The following is a 22496-nucleotide window of genomic DNA, read 5'->3' as shown; positions in this document are numbered from 1 at the left end:
CTTCTATCGTCATCAGCTGTAGTGGGGATGGGGGAAAAACAAAGTCTCTTTGCTAAAGTAGTGCTGGTCCCAGGGAGTCTGTGCACCTTTCCAGCCGCTTTGTTGCTGCATGGGGACAAGCTAAAAATCCCATGGAGCCATTGCTAGCTCCACAGCATTGTACTTTGCTCCCTCCACCTCTATTGACCACAACTGTACTGGAAAATCAGATTATAGAGCAAAGCCTTGGCACCAAGTCTGCTCTGCCAAGTCAGGTCCTCCATCTCCTGGATGGATCATGGCAGGAAGAGGGCGGGAAGCCTCTGCTGTGACAGCTTTATCTCCAGCCTCAGCAGAAGGGAGCCCAGAGCTCTGCAGCCATGGCTGTGTGTGTGGCTCAGGGTGGCAGAAGGGGATCTCAGGGGGAACTGAGCCCAACTCATCTCCCCCATCCATGACAGAAGCTCTCAGAGCTCTGCTCTCTGCCTCCTCCCTCCGCAGTGGGAATGTTTTAAGAGAGCAGAACAGGAATTCACTGCAGCTTTAAATGCACTCAAAGCAGCTGTTCTGCTGCATGCAGAGAAGCACTGCCCCGGGGGCATTGCAGATCCAGGAGGGGAGGAGAGGATTTGGGTTCACTGAGGTGCCCACTTATGCAGCTCAGCCCTTGGGGGCACTGAAGGTCCCAAAGAGCAGCGCTCGCTCCGACTGTAGCAGCAGTACAGTGTCACCATGGTGCGCTCTGGGCTCTGCCCATGGCTCAGGTTGGTGTGAGCTCCTTTGAATTGGCCATCAGCTCCTCCTGGGCTTGTGCAAGCCCTGTTACTTATTTATGCCTTCATTGTGTGCTTGCTTGGCTTCTCACCAGGGAGATTTATTTTCCTCTCCTGCTCCGATAGGACTGCTCGAGCCTCCTTCAGCAGGAAGGATAAGGCTGTGCCGCTGGAACTCTGTCACACAGCTAAAGACATTTATTTCAGTTGAGGGAGTCGCAAGTGCCTCTGGTGACACTTCATTTGCAGCCAGAAAGATGCAAAGCGTTCCTCACTGAAACCAGTTGCTGAGACACCGAGGATAGCACAAGTTGCCAGTAGAGCAGACAGCACCCGCTGCCCCCCAGAGTATGCTCTGCCACCCCAATTTCTATGCCTGCTCTTCTCTCCCCTGTGCTTGTCTCTTGCCCATGGCTCTGCCAGCTGTGGAGCAGTGCAGGAGCTTCAGCTGCCGGAATATGGACCCAGACCCAGAGGGCAACCGCCCCCATGCACTGCTGTGAGATTGGGGTATGCAGCAGATCAGGGGCAGCAGGCAGAGCGTGGAACACAGCACTGCACCCACATGAGTGAACGTGCCCGTGCTGCACCCCTAGAGCACATGTGAGTGCGCAGTGTGCTGCTCCTTTTGTGGGTGTGGATGCACGGTGCGCAAGCATCCTTCGTGGGTGCAAACGCACGGTGCACTGCTCTCTTCGTGCCTGCAAACGCACGGTGCTGCTCCCTCCCTGGGGGCAAACGAAGGCCGCTGCTCTCTTCGTAGGTGCAGACTCACGGTGCGCTGCTCCTTTAGTGGGTGCCCTCGGGCCGCCCCTTCCCGCACTTGTGAGGGCCCGCAGCTCCGCTCCCCTCCCGCACGAGCACCGCTCGGAGCACAGAGCGCGGCGGAGCGCGGCCGGGGAGGAGCGAACGGGCGCGGAGCGGAGCGTGCCTGGCCCTCGCCGCCGCCTCCGCGGCGCTGCCATTGGAAGCGGGGCCGGGCCCGGGGAGGCGGCGGCGGCGGCGGTACGGCCCCGCGCCCTGAGCGCGGCCGCGCTGCCCCGGCATGTCGCGGAAGAAAGCGGCACGGAGCAAAGGCGGCGGCTCCGCGCCCTCCGCCGCGCTGCCTCCCCCCGCCGCCACCGCCCCGCGGAGCCCCGCGCCCGCTCCGGAGCTGCCCCGCAACGGCGGCGCTGCGCCCGGGCGGCCCTCGCTGAGCAGCAGTGGAGAGTTCTACGACCTCACCTTCAAGGTGCGAGGGGCTGTGGGAAAGGGACTGCCCGGGGAGGGGCAGGCCGGGCCGGAGCAAAGCGTGGGGTGCCCGGGGGCGTGGGGGGGTCCGCGGGGCTGTGCCGTGCCGTGCCATTAAGAACCGAACCGTGCCGTGCCGTGCCGTGCAGTTCGGAGCCGAGCCATTCCATTCCACGCCGTGCTGAGTGCAGCAGCCCTCCCCGCGGCCACCGGCAAAGTTCCTCGGAGATGGGGTGGCCGTAGGGCACCTACCGTAGTGCCCTCACCCCCCCACACTCCGTGCTTTGGCCGCCCGCTAACCGCTGCCATCCCCTACTCCACATCTGCAGGGCTCAGCCCCACCACCCGACCCAAGGCTGTGTGTCCGGTGGCTCTGAAGGAGGCTCCGTGGAAAGCCCTCCACCAAAGGGCTCCTGCTCAACTTTTGCAAGTGGTGACAGATGGCTTTCTGCTCAGACTGGTTACCATAACCTTCTGCTCCCTCTTTACCAAGATAAAGAATTGGGTTATAAACCAGGATGACAGTTTCTTTGCGTCGCATTGGATCTGCTCTGCCTGCTGTTGAACTATCTCCAGCTTGTGCTTTCCTGTAAGGGCTCAGCTGGCTCCGTCTCGCTGCTCTGGGTTCTGGCTTGTGAGCCAGTCTCATTTCCAACACAGCTCTCTGTAACCCAGCATGGAGCTCTAAGCTACAGGGAAGGTGGTGTTTGCTCTGGTGAGGTCCGAGTGTTGGTGCGCAGTGCCAGGAGCGCAGCACCTGCGGTGCAGCCATGGCATTGTAAGGATTTGAGATGTAGGTTCAATTCTTTGGGAGGCAGTGGTTGCTGGTACAGCTGCAGCAGCAGTGCAACAGCTGTGCTGATATGGAGCTGACCTCGTATGGATGCTGCCCTGAGCTCAAATAAACCCAACTATGCAGGGTAGCAAAGGGCTCTGCTCTGTGTCCGGGTGTTCCTCACTTATGGATGCTATGCTGTGTTTGATGCCAGCCCAACCTAATGGACTTCCCCTGCTCCCTCTGCTGAGCTGCCCCACAGACAGCAGTAGCCCCCTGGGCCAGGCATGGGTCTAGTTCCTGCTGGCAGAGCTGCTGGGGGGAGCCCAGCCTCAGTGCTGCTGGGAATGGTGGGCTCAGGGGTGGGCACACTGGTGTTGGAAAGTTTAAAAAAAAAATCAGCTCTGCTGTTTTCTACTAAAATTTTGCAAACACACACACACAAAAGACTTTTTTCTCCCCATCCCCTGGATCCACACACGTACATATAGGTTTATCTGAGCTCACTGTGTCATGGCTCTCAGTAGGGCAGCAAGCAGCTGCTGTGGGGCACCCCAGGAAAAGAGCTGGAATGAGCCCCAGAAGAGAGGCATCCGTGTCTGGGGCTGTCTCCGTCCAGGTGGAGTGGCAGAGCCCATGGCACTGGTTGGTGCTGCTGGCTCCTGTGTGGGTTTGCTTTGACCCAGGGCAGTGCCTGTGTTGGAATCGTTGATATTTGGTCACAGGCTGACAATTTCTGCAGGGACAATGGCAGTCGGGCTCATGGAGGCAGCACCGTGCCCTGGGTGTGTGGAGCAGTGCAATGGAGTGGTGCAGCAGCCTTAGTGCAGCCAGGCTGAGCAGCTGCTCGTATCCAGGATGGAGCTTTTTTTTGGAGCAGAGGGGTAATGGCTGCGGTGGGGCTGCTTCAGGAGAACGTTTCCTAACCCTGCTGCCTCCCTCCTGCAGGTGATGCTGGTGGGCGACTCGGGGGTCGGCAAGACCTGCCTGCTGGTGCGCTTCAAGGATGGCGCCTTCCTGGCGGGCAGCTTCATTTCCACCGTGGGGATTGACTTCAGGGTAAGTTGAGATGTACCAGGTTGGTGACTGTCTTCAGAACACCAAAATGCTGCTCCAGTCATGTGGAGCTCGGCATCCTGTACCCGTGCGTACCCCTGGGGCTGCGGGTGGAGGAGGCAGCTGATGGCTGCAGCAGCGTCTAATTATGGCTCTGCATAACAAAGGGGAGTGAGTCCTCCCTCTGTGTGCCCTGGGGAGGGTTTGTGTACACACAACTGTTTGGCTCTGACCATCTGCCCTGTGAAAATATTTCCCTAAGCCAATGTCGTTGTTTTAAAAACTATGATAGAAAACAATAACAAAGTGACGCAACCCAACATCTCCTCGAGGCATCTCCAAAGCAAACCTTAGGGGCACGGTGCAGGAGCTCTGTGTCATTGATTGAGCTGCGCATCCTTAGCCCCATCCTACCTGGACTGAAGACGGTGGCCATTGCCCAGGCAGCATTTTCTAATGCTTTTGCCTTCGGGTACTCTGTTGGGAGCTGGTGACTGGCTCTCCCAGCTGTTGTTTGGTGGGGGTGTTGGATTGAATGGGGGACCTGGAAAAAGGCAAGCAAAACTAGCATCCCCAAAGGGTGGTGATGGGCCATGTCAATCTGGAAGCAGCAGTTGGAAGAAGAGTGGATGGACTGAGGTTTCAGGATGGATCCCAGCCCCTTCCTGCTCCCTGCAGCAGCTTGGGACATTTGGCACAGTGTGGGACAGTGGTGCTGTAGGTTCCTCTGTCAGCACCGTGGATGCCCCTGTGCTGCTCGTTCCATGGGTTGATGATGCAGAGCGGTGCCCTTGGCTGTGCTGTGCCCTCCCAGCTGCCTTTCTTCATTCAGAAGCTGCACAGATGCTGTCCTGGGCACAGACAGAAGCTCTGGTGCCACTGTTCCTGCAGTTCTACCCCTTGCATGTGAGCGTGTCCTGCACTGCAGCTCTTGATGCAGAGTGAGGCCACGGGGGCCACAAATGTTGGTGGATTGAAGCCCATAGTCGTATTCCAACATAATCACACCATATTTTAAGTGTTCTTAAAAGGAAAGCATTGTATTACTGATCACAGTGATTGATACCAAGGGCAATCTTACAACCTGTCACTTATTGATCAGAGTGCTGAAACAAGTGCCACTGAGCAGCAATCAAATTAGGGTTAATTTACTCCTGTAATAGAACTGCTGGAGGTGCATGGGTCTGAAATGGGCAGATTATGCAGCGGGAGACATCAGGAGTGTGTCCTAAACCTCATTATTACCATCTCAGTAAGACGCTCATCATTTTTCAGGGACATGGAAATAGTTCTGTGATTGTACATCTCCTCTGCCATTACGATAATCCTGTTTGCAGGCGCCGAGTAATTGTGCCCCTCTGCTGTTTGCATTACAATGCACAATTACAGAACTCCAGGCTGAGAGCACCAGAGGCTTCTGCTGCACAAGCAGGTTTGGTGTTTAATTAGCATCCAGCTAATAACGGAGCTGTCACACTGCTCTTCCTTTGCCATCCCTGAGTTCAAAGCCAGGTTTCTGGCTGAAGCCCCCAAGCCCATATGTGCCAATGGGTGGCTCTGGATTTGGGATGGGCTCTGCTCTGCTCTGACCTCATCCAGTCCCGATGGGGCACCCAGAGCCCTCACTTGCATCCTTTGGGACTGCCTGGGCGAATGGCTGAAAGATGGTACTGCCTGAGCAAATGTAAATGAATAGAAATCCATATAAAATTAATCAGGCATTACAATTCTTAATGACCCCCTAGGTTTTTCCCTCCTACTGGTTTAAGTTACGGATAGTCTCTCATGTTTTGTTGTTTGTAATTGTCTCCTAAACAAACACAAGGATGTTGATGTAAATACCAGCGTTTCCTTTTCCAAACAGACTGGGGAAATTGCAATGTTAGCATTAGGAAAAAACGCATCAGAGTGGAACCTTCACAGTTCAGAGATGCCCTTCAGCTTCGTATCCTGTAGTGATCCATTCTATGATGGGAGCATTTGGGAGTCAGAGCCAGGCTCCAGACACCTCCGTACATCCACACCTCTGCCTGTCTTTGCCATTCTCCCCATCCCAGGGAGCACACCCATGTTAAACAAACACTTCTGACAGTGTCAGCTTTGGGCTCCCTGCCCTTGCTGGACAATAGGTACCCAGTTATTGCCTCCCACAAGCTATTGCTGCCAGGGCCGTGCTGAGCACTGGTCTACTTTATCCCCCTGAGCACTGAGGTCCTGTGGGACATCTGGGTCCCCAAAGCTCCCATCCAGCATCTGTGCAGCTCGCCTCACCTGGAGCTCCCCAAAACTTTGTGCTTTAGGAGTTTCAGGCAGAAAGGTGCCCCAGAACAGAACCATGTTAGGAATCAGAGGGGTGAATCCCACCTTTCCCGGTTGGGCTGTAACATCTGCACTTTGGGAATGTGGCAGAAGTGTGTGCAGGAATGGGTGGCAGCTGACCTGGAGCAGTTCAAATGGGGCTGCCCGTGGAGCACAGCTGAATTCAGGGGTCTGTGCTAATTGGACCTGAAAGGAGAGAACATAAAAGAGAAAATTCAAGATGAGCCTTTTCTCCCTGGGAAGAGGCTCTAATGAGGTTCTTTGCGCTGAGCCGGGGAGATGCTTTTTGTGTCAGTCAGCCTTACAGACAGGTCTGCAGGGAGCAGCTCTGCCGCTCCTTCTCCCGACGCGTGCAGCGCGATCCCTGCGGGCGTGCAGATCTCGTGCTGCGGCCCCGCTCCGCCACTGCGTGGGCTGCCCCTCGCAGGGAACGTTTCCCGAAGCCCCGACCCAGCCCTGCTCGCAGGGACTGCTCTGCTCAGCCTTGGTCGCACTGCTGTTAATCTGCCCCCAGGAACAGCTCCCACGCTAGGTAAATAAAAGCTGTCACTGGTGGCCCTGAGCAGTGAGGGGCTGTGGTTACATTCTGTGCTGCTCCGGAGCTGCGATCAGTGATGTGTGATAGGGTTTTTTTTTTTGCATAAGATATGAGTTGCATCTCTGTTTGCGGCTCTGTTTGTATGCTGTGCCAGGCAGTGTTCCCATGCAGGGGCTGAGGGCTGTGCTCTGCCTGGCAGTGCTGTGAGCAGCAGCGTGGGGACAGGGAGATGTCCTCAGCTCACATCCCCAAAGGGCACTGCCCATATCATCTGGTGCTTGGTGCCTTGCTGGGGCTCGGAGGGAGCCTTACACTGGGTGCACCCCTCCGGTGGCTCTTCCTCTGCTTCATTTCTTGCTGCTGTATGGATGTTAATAGAAGCCAGTTGCTGATTTGATACTTTTGCTTTTGTTGCTGTAAGGAGAGCTGGGATCCGTTTGCCCAGAGGAGCTTCCCACCCTGCTGCCAGCTTTCAGAGGGTTTTTGTGGTGCTGTTCAGGGACCCCACATTTATTTTAATGATTTATTTCATGTCCGATTCTTTGGATAGCAGCCATTGTGCAGCTGCTCCCTGCTCCCAGGACAGCCTCTCCAATAGTCGCTATTCCCAAACAGCCGAGCCCTGCTTTGCTTTCAGCTAGTGCTCCTTTCCCTTGCAGAGAGATGCAGCTTTGCAGTCTGCTCCCGATCACACGAAGGCAAAGCTGTCATTTGCATGCAGGGCTCAGTTGCCAAGAGATGCTGAGAGCAGAGCCCGGCGGGCTGCACCCTCTCCCTCCCAGCTGCCGGTGTTTTATTCATGTCCCTTTGGCTCTCGCATTTGGAAAATAATAAACCTCAGTGTGCTCTGGTTCTGCAGCACGTCGATGAGTTGTGAACGCCCGCGTGCTGCCGGTAATCCCAGTGGGCAACAGCCTAAATTCCTGCCCTGGAGAAGGCAGAAAGAAATGAGACGATTGCATTCAAAGCAGAAAAGTGCTCGAGTTGCTCTTTACGTGAGCCCCAGAGCTCAGGCAAGAAAACTCTCATGCAGTTTGCATGGTGATGTGAAGGTGATCTCAGTGCACAAAGGGCTCTCTTATGATCCATAATGGATTTGGTACCTAACCCAGCTGTGAAGTCTTGTATCCATCCCAGCCAACAGTGAGAGTGCTGGGGCAGGGGGTGGATTTTGCAGGCATCGCTGCTCCCGGCTCATTGCTGTGTCCTGCAAGGAAGTGGCTCACAGCCCATAAAACATTGAAATAGGGCCAGAGCGAGTCTAAACGGTCTGAATATTTAATGGAATAAATTTGGCTTAATTTCACTTTCATCTTTCATTTGTGATAAAATATTGAATTCAAAGGTGCAGAACTGGGATTTTCTTTGAAAGCAGAGGGAAATGGGGCCTTGTAGTCTGTCTGAGTGCTGGCTGCTGGGGGACATCCCTCAGAGCTCCCCTGGGAACGGTGGGCGCTGACAGCAGCGGGGTCCTGGGTGCGGTGCTGCGGGTCCACGTGCACCCAGCATGGAGACAGCGTGGGCTGCCTCTCCTTGAGCTGTTGCTGACTCATTCGTTACCGCCGATTAATTATCTGCCCCCAGCAGGCTGCGGCACGTTTTGGAGTAAATGAGCCTTTGGGGCAGCGTGGCGCAGCGGAGCTCGGCGGGTGCTGGTGATGTTGGCCATGCAGTCAGCAACCCAACACTTGGGGGAGTGCAGTGGGTGCTGCAGCAGTTGGGCTCCAGCAGTCATCCCCATGTCTGGGCAGGGAATGGGTTTTGGCAATGTATGGCACTGGCAGAGCATCGTGTCCTGGCACTCATTGTGCTCCAGCACTGGGAACAGGCAGTGCCCACCAATGGTCATCTCCCTTCAGATGAAAATAGAAAACAAAAAACCTCCCCCCCCCCCCCCCCCAACACCTTTGGATAATGGAAATATTTTTAATAAAGGATCCCATCTGAGTGCATGGGAACTGTGTTTGTGGAGGGAAGGAGCTGTGCCTGAGCCATTGTCCATTCGTCCTTGGCTGGCAGTGTGGGGGGGGTACTGGTTACTATGGAAATGGGAAATGGGCAGATCGAGATCTTGTTTACCTGCAGAGCTCTGCCACAAGGAAACCAAACATTGAGCATCGTGCTGGTGGCTGCTGGGGACAAGGAGGATGGAGGAGGATGAGGATGGGCAGTGGGAGCTGGTGGGTTTTCTGTGCAGGACATCTCTGCCCACCCCATGGGAACATCCCTGCCCTCCCCATGGGGTTTTGCCTTTGGTCAAAGCTGGAGGAGAGCTGTACCATCCCTGCCTGTCGGCTCTATCCCAGTGGTCACCATGCAGAGCACTCCATGGCTCTGTTCATCCAACGAGGGCATGGATTATATTTTTAACCCTGGCTAAGCACCAAATCATTACCTCGAAGGACTTCAGAAACCTCTCTAAAACAACAGCAAATATTTCATATTTATGCCTGCGTGGGAGAAAATATTTCTCCCTGATTGCAAGTAATATCTGTCAAGAGCTCGTGCAGCTCTGGAGGTTGGTGAACATCCCAGGACACAGAGTAGACCCACAGTGTCAGCACCAGCACAGCACCACTGTGGGGATGCAGCCGGCCCCATTGTGAACATCCAGTGAGGTTTTGTTTCATTTTGTTTTAAGTTTTGTCAAAGCTGTTTAATGGAGGGTATCTGTGCTCAGAGGCATTTGTGCAAACAATCCCACACTGGTTCCATGCCCTGCAGCGAAGCCATGGACCCGCAGTGAGCCGGGACCTTGTGGGCCTTGGTTGAATCCTGAGTGCAGCTCCGGATGCTTTCCTGCTGGCTCTCAGGCCCTGCTGTTCTTATGCCCAAGTGACACATTTGGGAAATGGAGGCTTTTGCTTTTCCAGCTTTGCTTACGCGGGTGTCTCTATGGAAACCGCTCCGCCATCCTCCCCTCACCAGCGGGCTCCGATGGCTGAGGGAAGGGAAGGGCTTGTGGAACGTGCACCGTTAGGGCTCTGGCCCTGTGATCAGTGAAGCCCCTCTGTGCTGCCATGGCTTTTGGTGCTAGGATTTGTCACCCCATGGGAATGGTGCACCCAGCCCAGCCCTGCGCTGCTATCCCGACAGTGGTCCTTGAAGTCCCCTCCAACCCTGGGCGTTTGATGATTTTGTGATTTGTTCTATGATTCTACAATTGATTCACTGGTTCAATGATTCTATGAGTGATTCATTGATTCAGTGAATCTATAATTCCCTGTTCCCATCCTGCCATGGAGAGCTGTTGGCATCAGCACCATGTCCTTTGCTCTGAACCTTAAAAAAATGCCCATTCATGAATGCTTCCCTCAAATCCAGGTTGAAGGGGCTGCCAGGCAGAACCAGCCCCTCTTTGGGGTGCATTGACCCTGCTGGCAAGGACCTTGCTTGGCTGCTTGGGTGGTGACGCTGAGCATTGGATTGGAATTGCTGTGTTTTGCTTCCTGGTGTTATGCTGATGGCTGCAGACGTGGCACAGTGGTGGAAAGGTGCAGCATCCATTAATGCAGCCAAGCCAAGGTGATGGGACTTGGAGCACCAGTCTGTCTGCAGGGGTCGGTGTCACCTGTGAGGTCCTGCACATGCAGTCAGCCCCATCCCTGTTCTGGGTTCACCCAGGTTGTGTCTGCACCATACCTTTGGCTCACTTTGCATTTTCCCTGCAGTGCTCTGTGTGGTGTTGGAGCAACTCATGTGGGCTCCTCGGTGCACACAGCCCCTCTCGCTGCACGCTTGCCGTTGTAGCGGAAATGCTGAGGGCTCACTGCTACTCACAGCACCTCTTTTTAGAGCTGAGCGTGGGTTTTGGCAGCAGTGCTGGGCAGCCCACGCAGCCTCAAGCAGTGCCAGCCTTTGGAAGGGCTGGCAGGAACATGGGTGCTGTGCCGTGCAGGACTTTCTTGAACCCATTAACATGCCGCATGTATTAATGTGCATGAATTAATGTGAGAGGTGCTTGACAGCGCCCAAAATAACTTTGTTCCTGAGCAAGTGTTACTGCATGGCATATGTGTTTTTACCCACTGAATACTGACACACATGAGGTCACATTTGTGCTAAAAGCACAGCTTGCTCAAGAGACCCAAGCAAAACCCACCAAGGTGACTGCAGGTGGCTTTGGGTTCAGTTTTATTTGCAGGAGGGTTTCCACCCTCTCTGTGGAGCAGAGCCCAGTGGAGCACTGTCCTGGTTCTGGGACAGCAGTACATGATTTGGGCAGATGCTGCTATTGGAGAAAAAAAGATTCGTGGATGGAGATTATTGTGGCAGTGCAATGCAGCAGTGTGCCTGCTGTGCCCAGCACCTTGCAGTCCCCTGGGAACTGCAGTGCGGTTGCATGCGTGCACCGAGCCTGCAGCAGGGCTGTGTTTGCAGTGACTCGTGGCTTCTTACTGGACATTTTCATTTGACTTTTGCTGGTAGCGTCTGTGCTGTGACAGCAGCTGAAGGTTGGTTGGGGTTCCACTGCCTGCAGATAGAACATTTTCCCAGTGGCAGCCGCTAGTCTCCTTTGCTTGCAGGGTGTTGGCACTGGAAGCGAATCTGGCAAAGGGGAAGCAGGAGCTGGCAGAAAGAGGAGACCAAAGCTGTGGATGCCAGGAGGTGCCCATCAGCTCCATTCCCAGTGCAGACGCTGCAGCACGGCCTGTGCCTGGCAGACGGCATCATTGCTATAATTGCTGCCGAGGTGCTGCGAGATGCCAAAGATAGGTCTGGGAGGGGCTGCGGGGTGCCTGCTCTGAGCCTCGCACCCAGACCGGAGCAGCCTGCTTTCCATCACAGCGCTGTAGCACAGCTGTGTTATTTCTTTCTTCCCCATCTGAAATGTGCCAGTGCTCAGCAGTGCTGCCCAACACCGTGGGTCCCGCATGGCTGTGGGACATGTGGGGCTGGGCCACGGGTTCTGCCCCCAGTGCTCCCCAGCTGCTTCCTTGCAGTCTCTCTGGGATCACAGCTAGCAGCTCCAAACTGATATAGAAACCTTGCAGAGATCCTGCTTTGATAGCAACAGGAATGCAAGAGTTGGGGATATTGCTGTAAAGCAGAAAAGTCAATCGTATGCTCAGTGCTGGCTTGCAGCAGGCATGGGTTCCAAGCACCAAGACCTTGTATGTATGGGCCACTGCCAGTGGAATCATGGAAGATAGATTGCAGTCATTTAGTTGCTCTCTTTTCCCTAAATTCTTCCTTTGAAAGACTCAGCTGGACCCAGGTTTCCTGCTTAGATGGAGCTTGGCTTCCCAGAGCTGCCTGGCGGTGCAGCCGTGGGTGAAGGATGAGTGTGTTTGTAATGGGATGTGATAAAAAGCTCCAGATCCATTTGTCAGATCTGTGGAATTATTATTATTTTTTTTTTTTAGGGATGAGAAGTGCTATTTAATGATGCTGTTTGCAGTGTTGTCTGCAGAAGATGCTCCGTTACTGCCAGATGCTGCCAGGATTCTTTCCTTATTTCCTTTAATTGGATTGCAAAGTCATCTCTGAAACTTCAGGCAGGTTTCCATCCTTTTGGGTGCCAGATAGAAAGAAGCCTGGCTGCACCTCCAGCTGTAATTACAGACCCTGCTAATTGCATGCCGTGGTGGATGGAGCCAGGGGGCCTTCTTTGGGCACATCTCCATTGAGCTGAGGCACATCCCCTGCACTGGAGGAAGGCACAGTCCTGCAGCAGCGGCCACACAAGATCAGTGCAGCCCCAAGGCTGCAGGGCTCAGGTGGGATTCCCAGGACCCTGATCCAAGGATTGGGGCTATAATCAGGGCTGCTCCCCACCCTGTGGCTGTTGTAGAGCAAGCTGAACAAAGCAGATTGTTTCATTTCTGATGCTTCTCTAGCATAAAAACTGATGCAAGGTTTTGTTTTCCCTCAGGAGCAGAGCAAACAATTCCCTGTACAGCGATAATTGATGACCCATTTTTCATCCTCGTAGCACTGACAGGTGCTGTGTATGTTGTACGTGAGAATAGATGCCACAATAAATGTGCTGTGGAGATTCCTGTTCTGCTTTGCAGCATGCTGTGTTGTTGGTGAGGAAAATGAAGATAAAAACGCTGAGCACCATGTTACTTATCCCCAGTGTTGGCACAGATTGGCGTGAGCCATCTCTGCCCTTTTGTTTCCAAGGCTCCTGGTTGGGAAGTCAGCATGGCTGTCTTTAAAATCTGTCTTCTGTGATAAAGCAGAAGAGATGCAGGGGTGAGCCCCTTCCACTCACATCTCCTTGGGGCCATTCCGCAGGGCATCCCACGCTCCCAGATCCCAGTGTTCTCATTCCATGGGCACTGCTGGGCTGGGATGGGGGAGGCTCTGGGGGAGGATGCTGAGGAGCAGAGCGGGGCCTTACTGTAAAACCTATGATCCTCAACAGATCCTCTTACCCCTAATCTGCCCCTGAGACGTGTCTCTCTGCTTCTTGCCAGAAAAACCTTTTATGTGCAGGCTGATGTGAATAAAAGCTGATAAGCCCCTAATTCTTTGGTGTATCTGCTCTAAAAAGAGGATTGACTCTTATCTGCTGTGGGGCTGGCAGCCAGGGAGATGCTAATTGCACTTTAATGCAGTGTGCATGGCCCTGGAGGAGAGGGGCAGGTGGGCTCCTTCCCTGTGCCTTGCTGGGTGTTGGGTACTGCCTGGTTCTATGCCTGTCTGCTGCTGTGCAATGTGGAGACACCAACTTGGCATCATTCTGAGGGCTCATGTGAAGCTGTAGCAAGGGTTCAGCAGTGTCTGTGCTACTCCAGTGTCTGTTTGCAGTTGTTGGAACTTCAGTATTTGTTTAGATGTTGATTTCAGATCCATGAGCAGTGTTTGCCTGCTGCACTCTTGCTGTATTTCCCCCATCAGACACCACAGGAGGTTTACAGTTAGCTGACTTGCAGGGCTGGCCCTGAGCAGGGCCGAGGGATGCTTTGAGGTTGAGGGATGCTCAGGGCCATGGTGACAGCAGTTCTGGTATGGGATGCATTCTCACCTGGGACCTTTCCTCCCTTAAAGCATCCTGTGCTCATCCCTAGCTCAGTGCTGTGTTATCAGTGTGAGCTGCGTGCCAGAATGTGGCAAAACTGCCGTCCTGGGCTGCAAGTGAGCAGGGATTGGATTTTTTCCTTTTCTCTATCCACCCACTGAGGCTTCTTGAATTCTGGGGGGCTGTTCTTAGAGCATCTGTGCAGCCCCAGGCCGGGCTGCTGTGACTGGGGTTGCTGAGCTCGCTGGCAGCACGTGTGTATTCCCTGGGGAAACTCCAGGGTTTTAATGAGCAAATTGTGGTGTCCTGCTGCTCTGGGCAGCTTTCCATATTGATCCTTCATTTCCATCACTGCTCTCACAGACAATGTGTGTGTGTCTGTCTGTAGGTGCAGTCCTGCTTGACTGTGGGGTGTCTGTGCTGGGGGAGGAATCTGGGGTCTGCACACCGAAGGCATTTGGTGCCATTCTGTTCCAGCCTCAATGCAGGGGTGGCTGTAGTGTCCACCCTGTGGCTAAAGTCCCAGCAGCAGGCTGGGCTCAGTGCCTGCCCCTGCAGTGGGGTTCTCAGGGAGTGACCACGTCCCCATCCCTGAGTCTCCCTGTGCCATTGGTGTCCCTGTACCATCGCTGTGCATGGAGGCGATGCTGTGGCTGGGTTACCCTGAGCCCTCGGGTGTGCTGGGGGAGCCAGAGGGGGTTCTCCCCCTCCCCATGCTGGAGGGCTACACTGAGCAGCTTTTGATTTGTCAAGTTTAACTGTGAAGCAAGTTAATCCATGTATCCAACTGAACGCTTAAGGCTTTAATTAATTAATGAGCAAACGTGCAGAAAAGCTGCAGGGAGGCAGAGAACACTGGGTCAGGTTGTCCATGCGATAACTGACCACGAGTTGATGCTCCGGCCTTGGTGGGCAATGCACGTGGCTCCCAGTGGGATATCCTTCCATGGACAGTGCCCCAGCAGCAGCTGCAAGCACAACGTTGGAGAGCAGTAGGCTGTGGGGAGCAGCCTGTGAGTCTTCCCTTCCTCTGCTTCCCAATGGCAGTGCTGGGTGGGTGATGCTGCCCATCACTGAGGTCTGTCTGCACGATAATAGCATTGCCCCTGCATCTGTGAGGCTCCAGCTTTATTTATCTGATGTCTTGAGGACAATTTCACTTACAAACATCTTGTTCCTGCAGCAGCAACTCTCAGAGTGTTCCACACTGTAAGCTCTGCTAGAAAATGCTTTGACAGCGCTGTCAAAGCCCGTGTGAAAAGCTGTGCAAGAACTGCTTTCCTGAACGTGCAGAGAGCGACAGCAGAGATCAGTTGCATGGACAGCTTTGCTGCAAGCATTACGTCTGCTATAGTGCGCTGTGTGAGCCTGTGCTCGAGCGCAGTGCTCCCTCACTTGTCCTGAGTATGTCCTGCAGTGGGTGACCAAAAGTATCAGCTTCATACTGCAGCCTCACAGATTCATGCATTTTCCCCAGCCTGCCCCAGCAGCACCTCGATGCACAACTCCCTGCTGCTCTTCCAGATGGTAATTAAGCTTAAGAATCCTCCCCTAACCCAAAATGTAGGGCAGTTGTAATTAGTGTGAATCCTGCTGCTGCTCTCTTGCTTTTAATTAAGCTCTTCCAAAGAACAGGTACTAAACGAGGTGTCAGCACTCAGAAGGTGGTTTGCAGAGCGAGGTTTGTGGGGTGAGGTTTGCAGTACAGCCACTGCCTGTTGTGCTCCAAACCCACAGCTGTGCTTTGGGCATCGCTCACCGAGCAGAGGGTCGAGGAGCTGCCACATGCACCCTGGGCTGCTGCCCCCCACTGCTCGGTGCCGGGCACAGCTATTGTCTGCAGCATGGCTGGGATATGGGTATCAGCCTGAGCTGTGCTACAGGGCAGAGTGCTCTGCAGGTCCCCAAGCCGTACTGCTGTGGGCAGCTGCAAGCTGTCGCCTGCAGGAAATCACCTGTGGCTGCTGGCAAATGCTTTCCTTTTGTCGAGCAATGAGCATAAATCTATGAAATATTTAGTGAGAGCTGGCTGATTACAACGAAGAAATGAACAGATATCTTGGAAAAATAATGTGCAACTATTGCAAGGTATTCTACATCCTATCAAGGCAAACTGTGAATGTGCTGATGCTTTGTTAGGAAAGCAGCAGCTCCAGGCTGGGCTAGGTGTTCACACTGCTGCTGCTTGAAGCTGTGATGCAGCAGATCCATCAGCAGCTCCAGCTGTGCACCTTTCCCTTTGCCTTTCCCTTTCACTTTCCCCTCTGCAGCCGCAGCCAGGCTGCCCACTTCTTCCACTCCTGTGCTGTGAGTCACTCCTCTCCCTCATCTCATCACTGCTTTTGAAGGTATTTATAAACCATGTTCATCTCCCTGCGCCGGCTTCAGCAGACAGTGTAAATTTAGCGTGCTTTTTTGCTCCACGCCATCCTCCTCATCCGCATCCTCATGGCCATGCTCTAATGGAAAGCAATGGGATTGGCATCACAGCAGGTGTACCAGCATCCCACTTGGCCCCGTCATTGCTTGGGGCTTTTTTAATCATACCCCGGTGATTACTGTGCTAATTTCTGTGGAATTCTGCTCCTAGCTGTGGGACTGCTTTATGTTTAGGATTGGGTTTGGTTAACACACTGGGGGTGCTGAGTGCCTCCCTGTGCCTATCCTACAACTCTGCTGGCTTCAGTGGGGCTCTGAAAATCAGCATCCAGGGTGCTGGTGATGCTTTGCTGCTGCAGTCCTGGATCTGTCTGGGAGTTCATGGCATCAAATAGGAAAACTGTGGTTGGTGGTGCCAGGGATGTTTGTGTGTCCTGTGCCTGCCTGGTCAGGCGCTGCTGCTGCACATCACATGGTGACAACTCGTGGCTCACCTTGGAGCCGGTCCACAAAGCAATCGCTGTTGGGGCCAATTAATTTGCTGAGCATCCTGGTGGTGTTGTGGGAGCTGCTGGATCATTATTTGCAGTTGTTTATGCAGGAAGAGGGCACCCAGCACCATGCCAGACCCCAGCTGGGGCACAGCGGGCATCACCTCACCACAGATGGCTGTGGGGACCGAGCTCAGTGCTTGCTGGGAGAACAACAAGTAAAAGCAGCAGGAAAAGGAGATCTGTGTAAGTTGCTAACTGAATATGGAGTCGCTTGCTGTGCCTTTTGAAGGCTGCTAAGATGGGATGCTGGCACTCGTTAATTTATTGCCAGAGGTGATCCAGCCCGAGCCACACACCACATTAAATCAGCATTGCAGACACGAAGATTTAAATATCCAAATAGATGTAACTTGCAGCAAACACAGGAAATGATCTTCTCGCTGTGCAAATACAAATTGCTCCAACAATTTGGGCTGTGATGTGCAAGTTTAAAAAATGGGGAGAGAATATCAGCAATGCACTGGCAGAGTTGGTGTGGGGCAGCAGCTCCCGGCCTCAGCGCTGCTTCTCTTTTGTCTTGTCTTGCAGAACAAGGTGCTGACCGTGGATGGGGTGAAGGTGAAGCTGCAGGTGAGTCCCTGGAGCTGTGCTTACAGTGTTCAGGTGTGGTAAAACCCCTCAGAGCTCCAGGGCTGGGGACAGCCCCAAGAGTCCAATCTCTGTCCGATGTTTGGAAGCTGCCATCGTGTGTGTCCCCACTTCGCCAGCTGTGTTGGCATGTGGATGTGCACATGTGTACATGTGCAGCCCAGCCATGCCAATAGTGCCCACCTTCCCCTGATAGCAACTCAGTGCTCTGGAAACATCGCTGTGCTAAAACTGGATCAATTCAGTGCACGGTCCCTGTGCATCCTTCTGCTGGTCGATTTCCAATGGAGCTCACGAGCCCTTTGTCACACACCCATGTCCCTGCGGTCGGATGTGCTGAGGAACAGGGAGGTGCTGCTTACATATTTATTGCACTTGTCACTTCTCACCATCCTCAGCGAGCTCCTCTGCAGCTGCAAACTGCTCACGTGCAAATAGATCAGCCCCTGGGTTGCTGTTAGAAGCAAAATGCTGAAAAAACTTTGTGGTGTTGCAGTGTGCTATGGTCTTGTGCTGTTTCCATCCTGTGAGTGGTGGCATGATGTTTCACCCCTCTCCTCTGCCTTGCAGATCTGGGACACGGCTGGCCAGGAGCGCTTCCGCAGTGTCACACACGCGTATTATCGGGATGCCCATGGTGAGCACATCCCCAGCAGGGCTGGGGGGCTTGGGGAGCACAGCATGGTGCCAGCACTAACACCTACCACTCTCTCCACAGCCCTGCTCCTGCTGTATGATGTCACCAACAAGGCATCCTTTGACAACATCCAGGTATGTGTGGCACCTCCCAGACTGCTCCTGATGGCTTCGGGCAGCTCTGCGTGTTTCTGGGGTGCTATTGTTGCTCCCTAAGCCCTGAATCTCCAGCTGGTGCTTAGAGCAAACCAGTGGGTCATTGGCTGCAGGTGGCATGGAGGTTTGGCAGCCTTCACGAAGCTCTGTGCTGGAGATGAATGGGGTTCAGGGAGCCTGGGGAAAAAGAAAGCTGGAAGGAGCTGTGGCTGGTGCTGCCCCACAGCAGAGGTGGTACTGTGGGAGGTGGCACTGTGGGAGGTGCACGGCAGCTGTGCGAGCTGTGGGCATTCCCAAAGGGCTGCAGTCAGTGCCGTGTGCCCAGCTGGCAGCTGCTGAGGGGCTGCTGATGAAGATGCCGGAGGACACGCAGAGAACATTTTCACTTTCCTGGCAATCAGAAAGGTCGACGGACTGGGTTCAGTGACAGATTTATGCCACGTGTAATTACAGCAATAGGTGGATAGCTTGCTCCTGGTGATCAGGGGCAGCAAATGCCAGCAGCGCGGTGCTCCCTTGTCCCCACTCTGCTGCGATGCGTCCCCATGTTGCCCCATTGCCTTAGCAGCAGACCCGGGCAGAGGAGAGGACCACATCCCACTGTCCCTCATTCCCTGCAGACCCACAGGTTCCCCACACATGGCACCTGGTGCCCAGGGCTGGGCAGCCCCAGCTGACTCTTCCTATTCCTGAAGCCCATCTCACTGCAGCCCATCTCTGCTTGCGTCTCTCCAGGCATGGCTGACAGAGATCCACGAATATGCACAGCAGGATGTGGTCCTCATGTTACTGGGAAACAAGGTGAGTTGGACCCATGGAGCTAGTCCTGCCAGGATGCTAGGGACGTGGGCAGGGATGGGTGCAGTGCAGCCATGCAGCTGCAGGTTTTGGGGCAGCAGAGGCGCAGAAAGTGACCACATGTCCCAGGGAGGGATGCAGTCATCACCAAAGCTGTGGTCCTGCCCATCTCCCTCCTGGTGCACAAAGCTGACTCCTGCTCTGCGTGCTGATGATCTGCAGAGTCTCTCCCAGGGATGCTGCATTGAATTGAGGTGCTGGAGATGGAAGCAGTGTCTTGTGCTCACGCTGTGGATCTGAGCCCCAGATCCCTCTTGCTGCCAGGGCATTGCTGCTTATGCTGATGGGACGGAATTCCTGGGGCATGAGGCTTATCTAATGCTGAGCTTCCAAATAATCTCCCTTTGTTCTTTTGCTGTTGGCAGGTGGATTCAGCCCAGGACAGAGTGGTGAAAAGGGAAGATGGAGAAAAATTGGCTAAGGTATGGGAGGTACTCTGCTGCATGGGGGTATTTGTTATGCTCAGATTGGGCAGGCAGCACAGCAGCCATGGGGATAACTGCGGAGTGGGATTCATCCTTTGTCTCCCTCTCTTCTCCCTCATCTGCTCATCCCTTAACTCTCCGCTGCCCTCCTTGGTTCGATGTCTTCACATTTCTTCTGAAGCTCTGTACAAATGCTGTTTTGTCCTGCAGGAGTACGGGGTGCCCTTCATGGAGACCAGCGCCAAAAGCGGCCTCAATGTGGAATTAGCATTCACAGCTATCGCAAAGTAAGGGGGGGGGGGTTCTGGCCGTGGGGAGGACGGCATGCAGCACCAGTCACTGTGAAGGGGCTGGTGTCACACAGCTTGGTAGCAGGCTGTATGGGCAGAGAAGTAAAGTGCTTTCCCCTTCCTGCAGAGAACTGAAACACAGGTCCATGAAGCTGCCCAACGAACCCAAATTCAAGCTCCATGATTATGTGAAGAAAGAAGTGAGAGGCTCGGGCTGCTGCAGGTTCTGATACGCTCAGTGCATTTGTACAGAGACTCATGCCACGTGTTTGTGCGCTCTCTCCTCGTGGACAGTGTGTGCATGTCTGTCTTGTGTCTGTATCTGCGTAAAAGGTGAGCTGAGACGTGGGGGTGAAAGCAGCAGAAGCTCCTCAGGCTGGCAACAGGCTGGCCGTGCTGCACCACAGCCGCTCCCCGAGCCCCGCAGCACCCACAGCCCCGCTGTGCTCCACTCCTGCAGAGAAGCAGCACCTCTCGCAGCTGCTCCACTCCTGCCTTGCCCAGAGCCACTTCCCGGTGCAGCTGTGGCTCCTGGAACGATGGGTTCCTGCATCTGTTCGGCAGTGACAGTCCTTAGCCCAGAGCGTCTTTGGGTGCGTTAGCGTTAGGAGTGATGATGTCGGGGAGTGCCTGCTCCCCACCAAACATCTGGGCAGAAAAAATCCTGAATTCCCTTTTCCCACACCTTTGGAATTCAGCTGTTCAGATTATGGGGCACGCAGGAAGGCTTTGTTTTCAAGGCAATTGTTTTTGTAGCTGCTTACTTCTGCCTGTCAGTTGTTCCCGTGTTGTAACATACCTCCTTGATGAAGATTTCTCCTCTTCCCCGCAGAAGACAGAGCTTAGATGTCTGTTTGAGTGAGCTCCTGCAAACACATCTGTTGTACAGAGATCTCCTGACTGTTTTTCTGTTTGGTAAAGGCTTTGGTTCTCTTACTACAGCCATTTCTAGTACTTTAATGAGAAGAAAGCTAATGTTCTGCAGCTTATTCTAAATACCTTTATGTAAGTGTGATAGCATTTTTAGACCACAACAATGCTTTGCTATCTCTGAAGTTCTCTTGGGACAGCTCTTTCTTCTAACAGAAGAAAGATGAGAGTGCTGTAGGCATTGATTGTACAGGTCTAAGACTCTTCTACCAGCTCTCTTCAATGGACTCCTCACCCCTTTTGTCTGGTGCCAAGCGTTTGGCTTTTGCTTTTTTCCAAGTTGCACTTCAAAGTACAGATCTGGATGATGTGTTTGGCCTTTGGCAATTTTCTTATTCAGCAATTCCACATGCACTAACACCAGGTGCCCACTGCATTGAACCTCCCTGCACTGCTCTGAATGGACCACTGAAGTCAACCCACCCTTCACTTCCCAAACACCAGCTTTCTCAGCAGTGAATCGGGGTGCAGCTGCCCCTCATTGTGCCAGCTTGAGCTGCAGCAGCATTTCCAAAGGGCACTCAGCACAGGAGCCAGGCAGGCAGTGACAGAGGAGACCCCTCGGAGCTGCACTTCTCAGTGAGCTGCAGTAAAATAAGCAACGTGCAGAGCAACTGCTGAAACGGGTCCAGCACAGTAATAACAGAGCCCAAAATAAAACTTTTCATAAATAGCTTTTTAGGGAGAAATGTCTTTCAGTTCTCTTATTTTTGTTAAAAATCTGTTCCTGGGGAATGTTTGCAGCTCGCAGCCTCCTGCCACCACGCATCCCCAGGCAGTGCCTGCTCCCTGCTGGCAGACAGCACACAGGACCTGGGGAACAGAGCCAGGGCCTCTTTTTTCTCATCAGCCCTGTCAGTCACTCCTTCCCTAACAATCGCCCTGTCCTGTCTAGCCTCAGCAGAGGCAGCCTCCGAGCATCACTGCAGCTGCCCTGCACTCTGATCAGACTTCATGAAGGAGTGGAAACCTACTGAACTGCTTTGTGCTGCTTTGTTGAGCTTTGTTGTGCTCCTGCAGCTGCTACCTGATCAGTACCTCTCATGATGCTGCTTAACAGCTACCCTCATTCTCATTCTGGGCTGTAGCACATGCTTGCTAGCTGAGGTTAAAAAAAAAAAAAAAAAAGTGGAATTTTCTACAGCCCTCAGCCTGAAGGAGCAGCATTTTGGTATCCTGGCTGTACAGCTCCTGGGAATTTCCACAGAGGCACAGGAGACAGGCAGCTCCAACACCCAGATCCGTTCCCAAGCCTGCCTTCGGGATTGTATTTTCTCAGAGTAATAGCAGTAACAGCAGCCCCTGCCCCATGCTGCTAATCCCTGCAGACACTCCCCTCTTCTCTGGGCAGGAACACCTTGTACCTTGATGAAAAAGCTGGCAGTTACTGGTTTGGTTCTTTACTGGGGGACCAAAAGCAAGCTAAAAAAAAAAAAAAAAAAAAAAAAATGAAGTAGAGGAGATGCAAATGCTACTCCTTGAAGGTACCTTTTGGCACCTAAGCAACCAGCATAAACATCACAACTGTACTTGTGGCCTTTCCTAACACACCTAGGCTTCCTATAAGGCGCAACTCCCCCTCTATCCCACCACAGACTGCCCACGCTCTACTCGCTCCCAATGCCTGCACGCAGCGCCGCTGCTGAAGCCCTTGTTCAGATTCGGCCATTTTATGCACGGGCCTCGACTGCCGCCCAGCGATTGAGCAGTGCTCAGTGCACCACGCAGGCCAGACAACGCGGCATTACTTGCACTTCTCATTCGCGCTGGCTCGTTTATAGCTTTTATTTCATTCCTGTTAATAAATTTTTTTAATAATCTCCGTGGCTACGGTGGTGCTTTGGCTATTGTGGCACACACCCCACTTGGTTAATCATTTAAGTAGCGAAGTTCACTGTGTGCCCAGAGCCGGAGGTACAATCGGTCTGTAGTTTCCCTTGTGACGCATAAAAGGAACAGAAGCAAAACTTCAAGTCTTCTGAAAGCTTTATTGAATCTGTAAGCTATAGAGTCAGCCCGGTACAGGAGCTCCGGTGGAAA

The 22496-nt window shown here is 53.6% G+C and overlaps 1 protein-coding gene across 1 annotated transcript; it reads left to right on the top strand.

Moving 5' to 3' along the window:
- Positions 1-1750: 1750 nt before the first annotated feature.
- Positions 1751-22276, top strand: RAB26 (RAB26, member RAS oncogene family). Its single transcript, XM_048962103.1, has 9 exons — positions 1751-1983; positions 3706-3816; positions 17102-17143; positions 17732-17798; positions 17880-17932; positions 18689-18754; positions 19177-19233; positions 19447-19523; positions 19654-22276. Exons 1-9 carry the CDS (start codon positions 1798-1800, stop codon positions 19754-19756), a joined length of 762 nt encoding a protein of 253 aa, XP_048818060.1. The 5' UTR covers positions 1751-1797; the 3' UTR covers positions 19757-22276.
- The last annotated feature ends 220 nt before the right edge of the window (positions 22277-22496 follow it).

This window comes from Lagopus muta, chromosome 15 (assembly GCF_023343835.1).
Source record: "Lagopus muta isolate bLagMut1 chromosome 15, bLagMut1 primary, whole genome shotgun sequence".
Lineage (NCBI taxonomy): Eukaryota > Metazoa > Chordata > Aves > Galliformes > Phasianidae > Lagopus > Lagopus muta.
Note: the sequence above shows the minus strand (reverse complement) of the source record. Positions and strands in the feature narration are given on the sequence as shown.